Source organism: Dipodomys ordii, unplaced genomic scaffold (genome assembly GCF_000151885.1).
Source record: "Dipodomys ordii isolate 6190 unplaced genomic scaffold, Dord_2.0 Scaffold20, whole genome shotgun sequence".
Taxonomy (NCBI): domain Eukaryota; kingdom Metazoa; phylum Chordata; class Mammalia; order Rodentia; family Heteromyidae; genus Dipodomys; species Dipodomys ordii.
Window position 1 is genome coordinate 15890560 of NW_012267236.1, and position 19730 is coordinate 15910289.

General features: G+C 36.3%; 1 protein-coding gene across 4 annotated transcripts in view; it reads left to right on the plus strand.

The window, feature by feature from the left end:
* Smc6 (structural maintenance of chromosomes 6) overlaps window positions 1-19730 on the plus strand; it is a 101514-nt gene that overhangs the window by 46841 nt on the left and 34943 nt on the right. For 2 of the 4 annotated variants that reach the window (XM_013013637.1, XM_013013638.1), the window contains 7 exons: window positions 7039-7181; window positions 8673-8790; window positions 11325-11430; window positions 13120-13256; window positions 13787-13848; window positions 17234-17314; window positions 18625-18726. In XM_013013637.1, coding sequence (XP_012869091.1) covers window positions 7039-7181; window positions 8673-8790; window positions 11325-11430; window positions 13120-13256; window positions 13787-13848; window positions 17234-17314; window positions 18625-18726 — 749 coding nt within the window. Of the gene's footprint in view, window positions 1-6789; window positions 6794-7038; window positions 7182-8672; window positions 8791-11324; window positions 11431-13119; window positions 13257-13786; window positions 13849-17233; window positions 17315-18624; window positions 18727-19730 lie in introns of those variants that run through there. The other 2 variants (XM_013013639.1, XM_013013640.1) reach the window with 2 other exon arrangements.

The following is a 19730-nucleotide window of genomic DNA, read 5'->3' on the forward strand; positions in this document are numbered from 1 at the left end:
TCGGGGCGGGACGAGGCCCGCCCGCGGATCGGGGTCGCCTTGCAGGACCTGGGGGGACCCTCGCCGCGCCCCGACTTCCCCGTGCTTAAAAGGGTGCGCGGATACTTCGGTCTGGATTTACCGAGGAACCCCAGATTCTTGGAACGACAGCTGGATTATCCGACAGATTGGTTTTTGTTTCTTCTCTGCCTTCTTGTTCCTGTCTGTCTGTCTGTCTGTCTGTCTGTCTATCAGGCATCCTTTCCTTTTAATGTTACACAAACGAACTGGGGCAGAAACTCCTTTGGGACTTGAGGAAAGCAGGACCCGAGGGTAGAGAAAGGGTCGCAAGAGCAATAGGGTGTAAGGGAATTCTGTGATCCTTCCTAGAAAGAGCAACTCTTGGAGGTTTAAACCCCGGAGACAAGTTACCACGAGCTGTTTTTTACTCTGCACAATTAGTGAGCAAAAGATTAAGCCAGTGTTTGAAAGATAAAGCCATTCAGGCTTGTATATATTCAGAGGAAAAGTCTAGAGTCCCGGACTTTTAAGAAGGTGCTCGCACAGTATACTATATACCGAATCCTGCAAATGGTTTCAAGGAGTGCTGAGATGATGGAACATGAAATTTCTGCTTAGATTTACTTTTACCCTTAGTCTCTAAATTAACAGGGTTGTTTTTTCTAATGCGGAATGTATATTCCAAATTTCTTTGCCTAAATGGATTGTAAGTACAAAAAAGTTAAGACGCCCTTTTTATGTTGCATTAAAAACAGACAGAAGCAAGTGTCTGATCTTTTGCAGTAGTATAGTCTCTTCCCATGTCAATTCCTAAGTCCCTGGATTCTTAAATATATGAAGAGAAGGCTGTGTTGTGTAGTTACATGTAATATCTATCTGTAATTAGTGAAACCTGGCCAAAAAAACGTACAAAGTACATATTAAAGTTTACTGAGTGCCAAGTCTGCAGAATTTTATATAAAACGCGCATAAATCTTAACTATTTTGTTAGGAAAATTAATCAGAGATACACTTGGCTACCTCGCTGGATGGACTCAGTGGTAGAGTACTTGCTTAGTATGCTAAAAACGTTGGGTTCAATCTCAGTGAACCTGCCCCCATCCCAAAGTACTTAATTTAGGAATTTATAAATAACAAAATGTTAGCATAATTATATGCATTATAGTTGAGAAATAGTAAAATGTCACCGTTTATATACACAAACCTAAATCTAGTTGAATTTCAGGTCAAGCATCACTTAATCTGTGTTAATGATAGTACTTTTTATTCTCTAGAAAATGAGTTACCTCTTTCCTAACATTCTTTCCTTAGTTAACAAGTTGTAACTATCTGTAGTCTTTTCTCCACTTCATAAGCCACTTCTATTGCAGAAGATATTTTACTACCCCACTGGTGTAGCTCACTATCCTAGGTGTGCAAGTGTCTTCAGACAATATGTATCTCCACTCCTTGGCATACCTGCTTTGTATATAGAATGGCAGGTAGAATTAGGTGAGAAGTTGAAATACAAAATGAAATTTTATGAAACAGGCCCAATATTTTCATTGGCTTTACTAGGCACATTTAAAAGGATATATGGAATACTTTTTGTTGTTTTAATGAGTGACATCCAAAGTAAAGAACAAATTAATTACCATTTTTACTGCCCATGAATAATTAAAACGCAGTGTTTCACCAAATAGGAACTTGGACATTAAAGAATTTTGAGTTCCTGTTTAACAAACCTGCATTGCTAGGCTCCCCTAGCTTGTAGTTATTTGCATAAGTTCAAGTCTTTATCTCACACCTTAATTTCCCTTGCAAAAAAAAGGCATTACTTAAAAGGATGTTGAACATCACAGAAAATGTTTTAAAAGCTCTTTGTGTAGTTACTCATATGTTGGTTCTATTCATCTGAAGTTTTACCCAATTTTAAGGATCTTTTGGCTTCCTCTTTGTTGTTTATTCCTGATATTGCCAGTCTTCTGATCTTTATGGTGTAGAAACTAATCTTCACTGACACTCTTTCTTCTGCTTACTGTGTTGAGACCACTGAGATTCTGTTGGAATGTTAATTGTATTGCCAGACAAGCTTCATATTTCTCCTAATTGCGTTAATCTTACCTATTTTTCATCTACTTCTTAATACATTTTCTTCTATTATTTCCTTTGATTTCAAAATACACTATAATGTATTTAATTCAGAACATTAACAATGAAGTTGTTTAATATAGAATCAATGTCTTTTGGCGAGTGGAATTGGGAATCTACCACAGCTTCTGAGTGGCAGTAATAAGTTCATATTGTATTTCTGAAATATCCTATGTATCTACAAGCTGCAATAATTCCTTAGTTATGGATTTTTAATTTATATGAGCTCCTAATTTCCTGTGTATCTATACACTACAGTCCCTTAGTTACTAATTTTTGTGTGTGTTTATATGTGCCTGTACTGGGTTTTGAGCTCAGGATGTAGCACTTGCGTGTCGACTTTTTTGCTTCAGACTGGTACTTTACCACTTGTACTTGAGCCCTGATTCCACTCCTAGTTTTCTTCCTTGGCTAGCTTTGAACCATGATCCTCAAATCTCAGCCTCCTGGATAGGTAGGATTATAGGCATGAGTGCCTGGCACCTGCCCTGATTTTTCTTTTTTTTGAAATTGTATATTTTTTATTGCAAAGTTACTGTACAGAAGGGTTACAGTTACAAGTAAGGCAATAAGTACATTTCCTATCAAGTGTTGTTAACTCCCTCCTTTGGTTTTCCCTACCATCCCTTGCCGCCCTATTCTCCCCCCCACCAGTTGTAAAGTTCGTTTTCAACATAGTGTCTTGTACATCTCATTGCTACAATAGGTCAGCTTGTATCCTTATTTCAGCATTCTGATTTTTCTTTTGAATTTATTTTTTTATTGATGATCTTCAGATGATGAGTGCTTACTGTATCAAGTATGGAGGTTTCTCCACATAGAGCTCCCCTATGACTCAGCAGTCCCACTTTTGGGCATTTACCCAAATGATCACAAACAAGACCATACTAAAGCTACACAACTATATTTATTGCTGTATTATTTACCATAGCTAAGATACGGAACCAACCCACATGCCTCTCAGAAGATGAATGGATCAAGAAAATGTGGTATATATACACAATGGAATTCTGTGCCTTCATCAGAAAGAATGACATTGCCCCATTTGTTAGAAAATGGAAAGACTTGGAAAAAATTGTATTAAGTGAAGTAAGCCAGGCCCAAAGAAATATAGGTCCCATGGTTTCCCTTAATTGCAATAACTAGTATATGTCTGAATCAAGCAGAAAAGGTCAGATAACTTGATGTTAGGGGAATGAACCCCAAGATATGTATTCAAAAATTTTTTTCTTTCATGCGATTGTTTCTAACATATTTATAAGATGATTTCTTTGTTGCTTTGTATGTCCCACCCTCACAGTATAACCACTGCTTTCACTGTATTTGATGTCGGTATAATTTGTGGAGGGGAAGAGCAAAAACAAATCGTTTAACTAGGGATACAGGTGGACCCATTGCAACAGTGAGATATACAAGTTGTTATGTCGAAAAACAAACTTTACAACTTTGGTGGGTTGGGGGGGAGGATTGGGTGGGGAGAGGTGAGGGGAGTATGGGAAGGAATGGGAAGGGGAAACAAAGAGGAAGCAACAATGCTTGATAAGAAATGAACTTGTTGGGCTGGGAAGGTGGCTCAGTGGTAGAGCACTTGCCTTGCATGTATGAGGCCCTGGGTTTGATTCCTCAGCACCATATGAGCAAAAAGAAAAAAGCCGGAAGTGGTGCTGTGGCTCAAGTGGTAGAGTGCTAGCCTTGAGCTGAAGAGCTGAGGGATAGCGCCCAGGCCCAGAGTTCAGGCCCCATGACCGGACCCAAAAAAAAAAAAAAAAGAAATGAACTTGTTATCTTGCCCATGTAATTGTAACTCCTCTGTACGGTATTTTCACAATAAAAAAATAAATTTATTTTTTTTAATTTTAATTTTATTTTTAATTGTAAAAAAGTAAATATCAAATTGTATAAAGCTTTATCAATATATTGAAAAGCCCAGAGGAGCTTTCTTGTTTGTTTATTCCAGAATATTTAAAACACCTTTTATGTGTGCTTATGTGTCTATCTGATTGATAACAGCTTTACTATTTTAACCTTATCTACTTCTTAATACATTAATAACTTTTTGAAAATATTAGCATTAAGTTACAAAGTGATACCTGGTTTTTTTGTTCCTTTTGTTACTACTATTATTACTGTTGTTGTTTTGAGACAATCACCATCTCCTGTTTTAAGAGACCTCACCCTTATCCCAGTCCTAAGTTCACAGGCCCATGCCACTGTGTACAGTGTGATTATTAATTTAAAAGGTGAATCGCTCAGTATTTGTTAGATGAAAGTTACCTTGGCAACCTAGTAGCAAACCACGAATCCTCAGGCTCTACCCAGCAAATAAAAAAGTCATGAAATATTTAGTGTGTATTATCTTCTGTGTAACATAGAATCTCACATTTATTGTAAGAACCTCATTACACTAAGCCTAGTGCATCTCCCTTCCCACTAATTTTACTTGAAAAATTGTTTTCTATTCTGATGACCAAATCGGTTTACAATGACTAAATGCCTGCCATCAGGTCATATGTTAATTAAAATAGTGCCTAAAAGGACATTCAGTGTTGTACAAACCAGAAAATAATAGTTTCTTTTGCTCTTCTGTGATAAATTACTGCTAAGTAATTGATATGGGAGAAAAGAATGGCAGAAACAGAAGAAAGTGTTGCTGGAAGAATAATGATCTGGGAGCTGAATATATTACTATACATTGCTTTTTCTTAAATAACTAAAAATGTTTGATTTTGAAGTTTTTACTTAAATAATAGATTCAAAACCAACATGAAATTATTTGCTGAAAAGGATGGTAGTGTTAAATAGTTGTGACTATATGGAACTATTCTCTGGAAAGGAATTTAGGTTAAATGCCTTTGGATAATTATAATCCAATAAATGGCATTTAATTTATGTATATCATGGTGAAGCCTGAGTTTAGTATGATCTATCAGTTCTCATACTTTGTAAAAGTGTTTTTATACATCTCTTGAAGTCTTGTGTAGATTCTGGTTTACTTGCTCTAGAATGTGGCCTGATATTTTAGATACTAGAAGTTCCCACAACATAGAGGTGCTGCTTGCTGGTCTTTGAATCAGACTTGGTAGTCTACAAACAGCTTCTCCACTGTTCTAACTTAATTACTTGCTAGGTATGTATACTTTTTAGTTTATAGCACTATTTCAAGGATTTATTTATCTCTTGCATTTTGCAAAATGTGGTGCAAGGATCCTTGAAACTTCATTTGAGTGTGTAATGGAGTTCTCTAGAGGCTACATGATGTAATGATGTCATTGATGTATGGAATGTATATTGTATGTTTTTAGATTTCTCAGGTTTAATTTCTAGTGTGGTAAATATAAACAAAAGCTCTTTGATGCCCTTGTAGATTTTAACTTTACATTTTATAATTTTTTGGAAACTAGATGAGGTTGATTAGAGAACAGAGAAACAACTAGCTTTGTGTATCACTGCTTCAGAATGTTCTTTGGACTGCTCAGGAAGAGGAGGGAAAAGGGAAAATGGAAAAAGAGAGTATGAATAGCTAGCACATTTCAAGTATATATGAGGGCAGCATAGGTAGAGAGAAGAGAAACAGATTCTGGGTGGGTGGGGACCAGTGGGAGATGATTGTGATAATAAAGAAGATTGAATACTGTCCAAAGAGATTACTATAGAGACTATGCAAATGGAACCAGGGAACCAGGAAACCTGTTGGGGGATTCCTCATCCTAGAGGGAACAACCAATATGAAGGGGGAGGAGGGTGGTGAGAGTCATTGGAATGTAATGTAAACTTGTGGAAATATAACAAGGAAATCTCTTTTTGTGTAACTGATTTATGTCAATAAAAACATGCTTCTTTAAAGAATTAAAAATCAGAAATCTTATTTAATTTTCTGTAGATCACTTGTAAACACAGGATGAGTACTCTGAATAATCTTAGAAGGTACTGTGCTATTTCTGCTAAGTAGCTCTAAGCAACTAGAAGCTGCTGCTTCACAAATAAAATCTTTGTGAATTTAGGAGTTAAAACATTCAGGTGGGTTCATATCAATACAGTTTGGCCTTGGCCATGAAAAACTGAAATAAAATCAGATGAATTACATGAAACTTTTTTTTTTTTTTTTGTGCGGGAATGAGGAGGGGAGGTGGTGGATGTAGAGCTTGAAAACTCAGGGCCTAGGCACTGATGATGAGCTTTTTTGCATAAGGCTAGCACTCTGTCACGAGCCACTTCCTGTTTTCTGGTGGTTAATTGGAGATAAGAGTATCATGGACTTTATCTGCCCTGTCTGGCTTTGAGCTGCAGTCCTCATATCTTAGCCTCCTGAGTAGCTAGGATACACGTGTGAGCCACTGGTACCTGTCTACATGACACTTTTTTTTTTTTTTGGGTCATGGGGCCTGAACTCTGGGCCTGGGTGCTGTCCCTCAGCATTTCAGCTCAAGGCTAGCGCTCTACCACTTGAGCCACAGCGCCACTTCCGGATTTTTTCTTTTTGCTTATGTGGTGCTGAGGAATTGAACCCAGGGCCTCATGCATGCAAGGCAAGCACTTTACCACTGAGCCACCTTCCCAGCCCCTACATGACACTTTTTAAAGTGTATTACTTACCTGGAAATTAAAAGTCCAATTCCGGTCTCAAAATGCTAAAGAGTCAGTAGAGCTGGGTTCCTTTGTGGAGGTTCTAGGGAAATCTTTTTCTTTTTCTTTCCAACATTTTTTTTTTATTTCATGCCACTTTTCCCCCATGCAGGATAGAGGACTTTAATTTACTTTTTAATTTAATTTTTAAAGTCAAATTAGTGGACCTAGTACTTAAAATTTAATAAACTCTGTATGACTTATCTTGTTATGATTAATGCTTATTATGTAATCATATAGGTACTATATTTGATTTACTTCATTGTTTTTATGAAATTTGTTCAGACCTGATGGCCAAAAGAAAGGAAGAAAATTTCTTGTCTCCTGAAAATGCAAAAAGACCAAGACAAGAAGAATTAGAGGATTTAGATAAAGATGGTGATGAAGATGAATGTACAGTTTCTTTCACTAATGGTACCTCTACTTTGGTAAGTGTAAAATTACCAAGTTCTAGTTTTCGGTTGATTTATTCTTTGTGTATATTTTATCAATGATAATTTGTAATCAGGATACAGCAATATACTTTTTAAAGAGGTGAGGTAAAATAACTTCTGAGTGTTTTGGAAGTTTTATGACCAAAGACTGTGGGCATCAAAACATAAGGAAATAGAGGCTAGTGACTATGTAAGTCTAGAACTTTTTGTGAGGAATTTAACGTGCGTATAACCCAGCACATGTTCCAGAGAAATAGTTGTCTTCATGAAAAATCCTGCATATATCTAGGAGCTTTATTTGTAATAGCTAAACTCTGGAAACAACCATGTATTATTCAGTAAGCAAATACAACTGTACACCTATCCCAAGAAACACTGCTTAACAATGCAGAGAAGTCAATGACAAAACAACTGAGTATATTCCAATTACATTTTAAATGATTCCATTTAAATTCATGAAATCACAAGTTATAGAAAGGGAGAACAGACTAGTGGGTAAGGTATTGGGTGGTTATTGAGTGGGATGTGTATTGAGTGTAACCGTGATGGGGCTGCTTAATGGGTGCTTGTGATGGTAGAAATGCTCTGTCAGGACCTTGGCTGTGATATTGTGCTTTAGTCTTGTAAAATGTTCCCTAGGAAAAGAGGACAAACATACAATCCATATTTTATAATAAGTGCATGTGAAACTGCACTTATCTCAAAGTTGAAGATTTTTTTTAGAAAATCATGAATCATTTTGATACTTATATGTAGATATACATTAGTTTTCTCTTTAATCAGAATGTGTCTAATACAGAGATGGAGTTTCTAAGCCACTAAAAATGATAATAAGTCATGCCTATAATTCTAGCTTCTCAGAAAGCTGAGATCTGAGGATCGAGATTCATAGCCAGCCCGGTTAGGAAAGTGTGAGAGACCCTTATCTCCAGTTAGCCACCAGAAAACCAGAAGTGGTGCTGTGGCTCAAAGTGGTAGAGTAATAACCTTGAGCAAAAAAGCTCAGGGACAGCATCAAGGCCCTGAGTACAAGCCCCACAGCGGACCAAAAGAAAAGTGCCATTTAACTGATCTGCAGTAGCTGATTTTACTTCAATTATTCATGATATGAACCTACCTGGGATTCCTCTTCACTAGGACATTTAGCAGTATCTGGATTTGTTTTTGGTTGTCATAGTTGGTGGGCAGATGCTATGGGCATCTGGTGAATAGAGACAGAACTGTAGATGCTACTAAATATTCTCCAGTGTGAAGTACAAATGATCTGATCAAAATGTCATTTTTGTTATATTATAAAACTTTAATTTTTCTAGAATTAGTGGTGACTCCGAAAATTTCCCATTAATCATTAAAGTTAATATTATTCACTTCTTGTAACTTTTTGTATTGTTAATACTAATTGGTCTTTTGTTACAAATGTTCATATGATGACATTGAGGGAATTGGGCAGACTTATGTTTTTTCTCCACTGTTATTTATTAATAGACTGCAGCAGAAGTTGGAATAATCGAGAGCATTCAGCTAAGAAACTTCATGTGCCATTCTATGCTTGGACCTTTTAAATTTGGTTCTAATGTCAATTTTGTTGTTGGCAACAATGGAAGTAAGTGGTTTGCTCCTCTTTTTTATTGTACTATGGGATTACAATGTATGAGCTTTTTGAAATTGATATTTGCGTTTTTAACTTGTGGTTATGAATATTCTTAATATTTGTTGTCAGTTTACACTTAAACTATTGAATTAATTCTAAGTATTATTCAAGTAATAGGGATTGACTCCCCCATCCCCCCACTTTTTTTGAGACCAGCTCTCACTATTTTGCCCAGGCTGACTTTGAGCTACTGGGCTCAGTTGACCTTCTGCCTCAACCTACTTAGTAGCTAGGAGTCAGGCATGTGCCTGGAAACTTATTTTAAAATTTATTTATCTTGAAATCCATGCCATAAAAAGGTGACTGAGTGAAGTCAAGATAGCCTTTTGTTTTAAGTGGAATAAAATTGTTGTAGATTGCAAATGAAGTACCTCAGAATCCAAATTTGACACCAACAGTTCTTTCCCTTGTGATTTATAAAATCTATAAGTGTAGATAGTATTCATGCTTGAGTGAAATATAGATTGTTTAGGTCTCATTTGGAACAAAACTGAGATGTTCCAGGCAGATTGCTCATTCCAGATGTTTAGAAAAGTAGATTATATAAATGTCCTAGCTACCCAGAAGATGGAGAGTTTGATTATCGAGGTTTATAACTATCCCAGGAAGACACATCCAAGAGACCCTTATCCCCAAATGTCAGAAGTGAATGTATGGTTCAAGTGATAGAGTGCCAATTGTGAGCCAAAAGAGCTGAACAAGAAGGTGAGGCCCTGAGCTTAAGCACCTGTATCGGTTCACCCCCCCCCCCCCAGGAAGAAAAACCAATATATGTATGGGAAATGTGAATAACCTTACATGGTTTTGTCATGTGGTCTTGGTGGGGAAGGGTAGAAACTGACACTGGAGAGTTGTCATAAACTATATTGCAGAGGATCTTGAATTTTATAATAAAGATTTTTTAAATTTTGTTCATAACTGTCAGTGAGGAGCCCCATAAAAGTCTTGAGGAAACATGGCCAGCGTTTTTGAGACAAACTGGCCACAGTGGAAGATGAATTAGAAAGGTGAAACATGGAGGGCAAAGGGTGAAAACTGGGAAGGACAGTTCCATTCTTGTTCTTTGGTTATCCTTCTCTTCCCTTCATTCCAGAAGGAAAAAGGTTGGGGAGAAAAGTATGGACAGAGAACAGGATCAGTACTATAGGGAAAAGGAGGTCAGGCAAGAATCATAGCTTCTTTTTTATAGGGCAAGTGGCCCCCTGAAATGGTACTGGGGCTTGAACTGAGGGAAGGGCCTCAATGCTTTCTAGGCCAGTGGTTCAAGCATTTGTTACCCTCCAGTCTATTTTACTTTTGTTTTTTCTAAAGGGTTTCATTTTTTAATGTGTTGATCAAGGAGTTCAGAAAATAGTTACCATGTTGTAGGTGATTGTTAAGTGGTTTTGAAATTGTAGAAAGGGTAAAAAGAATGATTTTTAAAGAACTAGACAACAACAATATGCCAAAATACAATGCCAAAATATTATGTAACATCTGTGTAACATTGTCAGTGTTTTTCTATGTAAGTTTTTCAACAAGTATGTGAGTGTACAGTATGCTTAGATATTGAGGTGCATCACTGAATGAAAGACAGAGTTCCTGTGCATATGGAGCTTTGCATTTAGGGATGTTAAAATAGTTTCTAATGTCTGAGACTTTGTGATATATAATTAAATTAGCCAGGCACTGGTGATTGACACCTGTAATCATAGCTATTCGGGAGATTGAGATCTGAGGATCTCAGTTCAAAGCCATCCTAGGCAGGAAAGTCCGTGAGACTCTTAGCTCCAATAAACCACCACAAAACTGCAAGTGGCGCTGTGGCTTTAAGCATTAGAATGCTAGCTTTGCACAAAAGAGCTCAGAAACAGCACCCAGGCTGTAAGTTCTAGCCCCATGACTGGCAAAAAAATAAATTGGGTTATATAATTAAATTAACAAATATAACTAAGTTAGAATGTAATGAAAATGATACAAACTTAGTACATAAATGTAAATGGAGGAATAAGTTAATTTATTAGTTTGATGAACCAAAGTGATATGGTTCTTGAAAGGTACAATTAAAATCAGCTGGGCGCCGGTGGCTTACGCCTGTAATCCTAGCTACTTAGGAGGCTGAGGTCTGAGGGTCTGGTAGAAAACCAGCCCGGGGAGGAAAGGCCATGAAACTCTTATCTTCAAAAAAGCCACTAGAAAACCCGAAGTGGTGCTGTGGCTCAAGTGGTAGAGGGCGCGCCTTGAGCTGAAGAGCATAGGGACAGTGCCCACTCCCAGAGTTAAAGCCCCGTGACCGACCCCCCCCCCCAAAAAAAAAAAAAAGTTAAAAAAATCAACATTAAATATTTCAAGATACATGTCCAACCTGTTTGCTGCTTTGGCACTGGAAGAAAATAATATAAATTTATAGCGTTTTATTTTAAGACAGGACTAATTCATTCATAAATCTTTTTGCACCAAATTATAGATGTCAGCCTTGTGTGAATTTTTCAAACCTGTTTCTTTAGGTGGCAAGAGTGCCGTCCTTACAGCTCTCATAGTCGGTCTTGGTGGAAAAGCAATTGCTACCAATAGAGGATCCTCTTTAAAAGGTTTTGTGAAAGATGGACAGAAGTAAGTGCTTTCTGCATGTACTTTTAATTTCTTACGCAATAAGCAGCTGCTGTAGAATCTCACTTCATATAGACCAACAGGAATGGAGTAGCTTCTAGAACTGGAGCAGGGATTTCATAGCTTTTCATTCGTGACCCATTGTTTTGGGGAATTACTGGTACATCCTGCCCTCCTGTACAATGCTCTTGTTACTTTTCTGGACTCCATTTATCTACTTGTATACATTGTACCTTTTAGGGTCTTGAACTGAATCCAACATCACAGGACCATATTGATATGATGATGGTGAGAGCAAATTCACTGATTAGCCATGGTGTTTTTGCACAAAATTGCTTTCCATAGTTTGCTAAGAATTTCAAAATAGTATCCTATTTTTCTGACTTTGATTTTATATCCTTAATGAGTATGATCATGCTATTATATATTGGTGTTAATAGTCAAAGTTTCTAAAATTCTAGGCACTGAGTACATTAGAGAAAATGAGCAATCTTGCACTGGGAAAGAATGTAACAGAATTGAGGACCTTTAGTTGTATGAGACACAAGGATTTTTTCAGAGTTATATGGTGATGTAAAAATCACAAATCATTTTTTTTAATCTACTGATGGAAGACTTGGCTAAACAGTTGTTACTCTTTCCTGGCTTCACATTTATATTTTTCTGTAAATTGCCTTCATATATTAATTGTTGTATTAATTATCCATTGCATCATTGTGGACTTGTTACCTTTGCCTACTAACAGTTCTTTCTCCAGACTGATTTCTCTCCTGGCTCTCTTTCTTTTTCCTTGTTCTGCTCTTCTTTAATTTCCCTCCCATAACAGATAACACACAAATTCATATTCTCCTCTCTGTCTCTTGCTTTCTCAGGCTTTCTCTCTGAGCTGCAGCCTCAGTCCCTCTTCATTCTTCTTCATATTACACCATATACCACTGAAAGAATCCTTGTCTCTCGGGACAACTAAGGCCTTAAATTCTATTATTTTCTCTCCCAGTATATCTAATGTACTCAATGCCTAGAATTATAGAAATGTTGACTATTAATACCAATATACAATAGGTTATATAGTAGACTTTCCTTTTCTATAACTATTCAAGAATCCAACCTGAATAAGATACATATTGCTCAAAAGATTTATAGTTCCTTCTAAGAGAAGAAAAGATACATAGAAAATAACTTCTGAGCCACATAATCACCTCCCTGCTCTTTCCCAATTTATATTTCTTAACATCAGATAGTTTTATTTTTTTAATTCCCAAGTAATTGAAAAATGAAAATTTCTTTAATTCTAATCTTAGAAAAATCATTACTGTACCATGCATATTAAACGTCTGCTGTTACCATAATGCTTTATTATGTAATTCAGAGCCATCAACAATGTAATGTTGATACAATCTTTATATGAAAATGTATCACTTATCTATATGATGTGAAACAGCCACAATTTAATGTTTTCTGTGTGAATATGATGTTGCTTTTTTGCACAGAATAGTTGATTACATTTTATTAAGCATAATATTGTCAGGCACAGTATCTTTAACAGTTTTCTTTAGGAGACTGTGCCATCAACCTTCAATGAAAAGTTAATGTTCTAATGATTTACAGATTATTTAGATTTTTGAAAATCATAACCTACTATTATAACTGCACTTTACCTCTATGTGACTTAACTCAGCCTCATTGTTTTAGCTCAGCAGATATCTCAATAACATTACGGAACAGAGGAGATGATGCCTACAGGGCAAATGTGTATGGTGACACCATCGTGGTACAACAGCACATCAGCGTGGATGGAGGCCGGTCTTACAAACTAAAAAGTGGAGCTGGTTTGTGTTTTCATTTTATATGAAATACTAGTAAATCCTCAAATATTCATTTAAAGGACACTTTTTCTCAGACATTTGAAACCACAACAAATCTGATTATTCTAAGGGACATTCTGGGTGCAGTGCTATGATTACAGAATTTGATGGATTTGATACAGGCTGTGACATTTTGTTCTCAACTGCAAATCCTTTCCTTTTTATGATTTCTACAGAGATAGCTGAGGGAAAAAGAAGGGAGGTTCAGGTTTAGAGTTATTGGAAAGAAGAGATTAGTGAGAAACAAGGTAATATGGTTAGTTGCAAGAAGAAATAGGTACTTAACTGCATATCACATTCTTTCTTTCTCTGTATACTTCTGTTATGACTAGGATATCAACCCAGTCCATTCAGATTTAGGCATACTTAGTTGTACCTTTTTTGTTGACACAATGAAAGGTAATTAGTAGTTACATTTTGTAAATAATCATACATTTTTTTCCTGTATTATTGCTCTAGAAGCAGTCTGGTCATTTTATGTTTCTTACAACTAGGGACTTTAGTTTCTACTAAGAAAGAAGAGCTGGTTGCAATTCTTGATCACTTTAACATTCAGGTAAGACAAATTTGATTTATTAAGTTGATACAACTGTTTTTTTTGGTATGGTTTTACGTGTGGCATATAACAATTAAAATGATCTTGTAAATAAATTGACTACCAGAAGAATGGTTGTACTATAAATTTTTTAGTGAAGCTCTTTAAAATTTCCCAGTGTAACATGATTTTTTTTTCTTTTTCTTTTTTTTGGTGGCTGTATTACTTGAGACATATTTATGTTCAGTCGATTTTCTTACATTCTTGCCCAGGGCTGGCAGTTCCCTTACCTCAACTTCCAAGTAACTGGTGGGATTAGAAGCATGCAACACCATATCCACCTAGTTCTTTGGGGTAGACTCACCATCTTTTTTGTCCAGGCTGATCTTGTACATATGGTCTCCTATTTCCACCGCCCAAGTAGCTGGGATTACAGGTGTGAACCATACCATGCCTGACTTGAGCATGAAGTTTAATGTTTAATATAGTACCTTTAATTTGATATAGCAGTAAAGAACATTTAGTCTGAACTGATATGTGCTAAAATTAATGTTGATAAGGCTGTAGAACTTCTTTGCTTTCTTCTGCATTCAAAATACTAGGTAATTCTTGAAGGAAGAACGTTTCTTCTGAAAAGAAACAAACATTTCTTTATGTACTCTGAAGTTATTGATCACACTTGCAAGAGACAAGGTTTGAGTCCTTTCTGTTAAGATACTTCGGCTGAATTAATTGAAATAAGGAATATGTATTCCTCTAACACTAACAGTGGAATTATCTTAGAGATCATATGCTTCAGATCCTTTGTTTTGCAGGTGAGAAACTGAAAGTCAGCAAAAAGATAAATTTGCACCTAAGGATGTAAAGGTGTGGTTTTTGTTAGAGTCTGGGTTGGATCTTTGGCATCTTTGTTTCATTCTACTATTCTGTCTGTAGTACCTATCCCAGGATTAAAAATACCAAAACTAATTATCAAAGAAAAAAAACAATTAGTAGTTTGCGTCTTTTATCCAGTTTGAGTTAGGAAAAAGCCATCTAAGAACATATGGGATGCTGTATACTAGGGTAGCTACTAATTTTTCAATTACATATTTCAAGTGGTCAAAAGGGCCTTTGACCACTTGAAATATGTAATTGAAAAATTGAAATTTAGATTGTATTAAACTTCATAAAGAGAAAAAACACCATATGGATTGGACTTCCATTTTGGACAATGCAGGTTTTAAGACACTATCGTTAAAAATTGAGGACAACCAGATAATAGAGCAAATACTTTCCAGCCTAGAACATAACATTTCATTAAAAATAATCCAAAAGCCCTAACGTTAGAATTAAGGAACCATCAGTGTTGGGAGAATCTTGCGCATTCAGTATAGTTGCATACTTTATGCTTGCCCTGGGGGATCTCTACTTGATGGTCCTGCAGTAAGCACAGTGGTTGGAAATCACCTCTACCCTGGGCTTCTTATAACTTCATTAGAAAGCTTTCATTTTGTGGAAAGTTGAATAAAGCCTATTTCTATGTATTCCTACAGCCTTGAAAATATAAAACCTATTTATTTTCTCTTGAAATACTTGGCATTTATTACCATGAATCATTTAATTCTCCTCCTATATTGTCTTATTAAGCCATAAATAAAGATATGGGTTCACTGATCAAAAAAAGACTGGAGTTAGCAGAGTACAATATAGTAGCTTTTGTCCACACATAGATGCTAAGCATTCAAGGTGTTAATCAGCTCAAATTGAGATATGCTGAAATGCAAAGTGCTAGACTTTAAACTTAATGTTTCTTTTTTGTTGATTACATATTAAAGATAGCACTTTTGTACTAAATAGATTAATATACATTAGTAGCACTTTGTACTTTTGGCATTTTTAATGTGAAATACTAAAATTTTAAATTTTATGTGTGGATAGCATGTTTCTATTGGCTTGTGATAACCTAGAATAATTAGGACAGAGAGTGTATTTAGAATTTTCTTGAATTAATCTGATTATTTCTCCTGTGTTGCCTATTCCGAGGTATTAAAAGGTAAATCTACAAAATTCTCCCATAACCCTAAGAATTGCATACGGACTAAAAGCCCATTTCATATACAATCAAAGTGTTACAGAAAAAGACAATAAATGTTGATGAAGTGATTAATCCCAAATTGTTGATAAAATATCTGATAATAAAGCTAATGTGTAAAATTTTACTTTGAAGTGTCCAGATACAAGGTGAAACTAATGTTTCAGGAGGTATTGTAAAAAATTATGTGGCAGAGTCTGTAAAATTAAAACAATGTAATAGATGTAATGATTGCTTTATAATTGTTGTTTATTTCTTTACTTAAATGCTTTTCATTATTTTAGAAGAGAATAGCCCAGCATTTTATTTAAAAGAAAAATTTTAGTTCATGTCTTAGTAATGTTACGTAATCTGTATTGTACACATAGTAAAAATGAAGAGTTTTAAAGAGTTACCCCACATTTATGCTGATCTTATATAATCTCTTACCTATGAACAAGAGTTTTTAGCATAGAAATTGCTTTGTCATTAAAATAAAGATATAGTTGATTCATGATCCTGAATTTTTTTGAAACAAGTTCTTCATCCCCATCCCTACCTCCCCTTAAAAAACACATTTCCATGGGCTGGGAATGTGGCTTAGTGGTAGAGTACTTGCCTAGCATACATGAAGCCCTGGGTTTGATTCCTCAGTACCAAATAAACAGAAAAGGACAGAAATGGTGCTGTGGCTCAAGCGATAGAGTGTTAGCCTTGAGCACAGAGAGGCTCAGGGACATGCCCAAGCCCTGAGTTCAAGCTAAGGATTGGCAAAAAAAACCCCACCAAAAACCAAAAAGCACATTTCCTACTGTTCTTTGATGGTTTCAAATTGGTAGTCAAAGATAGTTGAAGCAATGACTTATTTTAGATGACTCTTCCTCCAGAAAAAAATAAATTACTTCATTTCTATTCGTTTTATATTTAGTTAAAACATAAACACATAGGACATCTGGAATCAGAGCTGTGAGAGAAACAATTTTTATCACTATAATTCTGATTAGTAGTAACCAAATTGTACTGTGTATAGTTGGAAAAGCTCACTAAAGTTAGTGGGACAGCACAACAAAAACTCCAAACAGCTGACTTCTCTTCTGGGTATATTCCCATGCAGTTGTCCTGTGATTGCAGTGGCATAAGGTAGTGTAATCTTTATGGAAGTATAAAACCTTCCAAGACAACACTTGCGAGTTCTTGATGTTGTGCCCTCTGTGATGATAAAAGGTTGAATGTGACTTTCATTTATTTTGGTATCATGAAGTAACCCCGTCAATTATGTATCTTTCAGGTTTTTCTTGAAGATACTAAGATGAAATGTTAAAGATTGATGTTTTTTAAAAAAATTTGTTTCAGGTGGATAACCCAGTGTCCGTTTTAACACAAGAGATGAGCAAGCAGTTTTTACAGTCGAAAAATGAGGGAGACAAATACAAAGTAAGAAACACCACAGCAAATACAAATGAACTCCCCCCAATGTACTTGATTCATGCCTGCATAGTAGATGATGAGATCTCTTTTTTGTCAAAGTTAGGTTTTTAAAATAATAATGAATAAATAGATAAGAAGCCTGCTAAGTAAGACAATGTGTATAATTTTCTTGTCAGGTCTTTGTTTTTACTTTATATCTTTTAATTCTTAAAGAATAATTATTGAATTAAGGGCCTGAGCTTTTTTGCTCAAGACTAGCACTTTACCACTTTGAACCACAACTTCACTCCAGTTTCTGGGTGGTTAATTGAACTCTGGGACTGGGCACTGTCCCTAAGCTCTTCAGCTCAAAGTTAGTGCTCTACCACTTGAGACACAGTGCCACTTCTGGTTTTCTGGTGGTTAATTAGACTTTCCTGCCCAGGCTGGCTTTGAACTGCAGTCCTCATATCTCAGCCTCCTGCGTAGCTAGGATTACAGGCATGAGCCACAGGCACCCAGCTCACACACTTTTCTTCTGGGCTGCCTTTTGAACAATGATACACAGATCGCAGCATCCTGAGTAGCCAGATTATAGGCATGAGCCACCAGTGCCCAGTGTAAGAGTGGATTACATTTAAGAAATAAACTTTAAGGAAACACAAAGGAACAATTGAATAATATTTATTGAATAATAATTTAGAAATTTTAAACTGTTTAAAAATTTAAAAGTTAACCATTTCTAGCTACTTAGGAAGTTGGGACCTGTAGGATTATGGTTCAAAGCCAGCCTGTGTAGAAATTTCCATGAGCCTGCATCTCCAGTTAACTAGCAAAATGTCTGGTTAAAAGAAGGGCTTGAGTAGAATGCTGATAATGAGCTAGCAAACCAAATTAGAATAAGGGCCTGATATCAAGTCCCCAAAGCAATCGAGGGAGTTGGGGAGGGGAAGAGAAGAGGAGAGCTAGTAGTGTTTTTAGTAAGTTTTAATATTTCCTGTTCTAAATAGTTTTACAATTTAACTGCTTTTGAGGATAACAGTGCTGTTTGTTTCACTTAAAGGATGGAAAAATTTGTGCACATGAGTTTTCAGAATTACATTTACTCTTACACACAAAGGGCTTGCTCTTGTGAATCATGAAGAACAGTACCCATTAACATGTAGATGTGAACATAGCAGGAGTTTACTTAACAGTTCTGTTTTTATCTACATACTTGTATTTTTAATCTTTTTTTACATATGAGTCTAGTTGTCAGGAGTCAAGTTTGTCTTTATTTTTCATACATCCATGGAAGTTTAAAACTCTTACTTGTATTTTTCTTTTGATTTACAAAGTTCTTCATGAAAGCAACGCAACTGGAACAAATGAAGGAAGATTATTCATACATTATGGAGACAAAAGAAAGAACAAAGGAGCAGATAAATCAAGGCGAAGAGGTTTGTAAATAGCATATAACTTTTTGAAATAAACCAAATTTCTATAGTAGTTATGGTAATTGTATCATAAAATTACCTTTCTCAGCTGGGTGCCAGTGGCTCACACCTGTAATCCTAGCTACTCAGGAGGCTGAGATCTGAGGATCGTGGTTCGAAGCCAGCCTAGGCAGGAAAGTCCATGAGACTCCTTATCTCCAATAAACCACTAGAAAACCAGAAGTGACATTGTGGCTTAAGCAGTAGCGCACTCGTCTTGAGCTGAATTGCTGAAGGACAGCGCCTAAGCCCAGAGTTCAAGCCCCGTGACCTACCAAAAAAAAAAATTACCTTTCTCTAGCCTAGGAGTACACTTGTACTCCTAGTTAAGGCAAAGATGCCTTAAGGCTTGATGTCAGCCTGGACAAATTGATTGAGGTTCTCTTTGTAAAGCAAACATGTTCATCAAACCTGATGTGTATGAACATGTGGTCCTATCTACTTGAGGGATGAAGGTACAAAGAAGGGTATTGGTTGGAGACAAGTCCTGGAAAAGTTAGCAGAAGACACTATGAGGGTGGGGGTGGGGGCCCAAAACTGAAAGTAGCCAGGTGCTATTAATGTAATCATGAGCTAGTGGCACATGACTGTAATCTTAGCTGTTTGTGAGGCTGATATTGGGAGATGTGTGGTTTGAGACCAATGTGAGAAAAAACTTTCTTTACCTCTTCCATACCAAGAGCTGGATGGAGTGGCCTTGTGCCTGAGCTTCACGGTAAGCCTAACATAGCTGAGTTGATTATGTTCAGGCTCGTGCCCATGCAGAAAGCTAGACCCTATCTCAGAAGAAATCAGCAGAAGTCAGGGTTACAGGTGTAGTTCAACTGTAAGAGTGCCTACCCTCCATGTTCTCCTCCACCTCCCCAAAAGGGACAAAAGCACTGTGACATATACTTGCTTTCTAATTTAATTCATTAACAATTATTTTTTTAATAATGGGTATGCACATGTCTTACTTCTTCTACTAA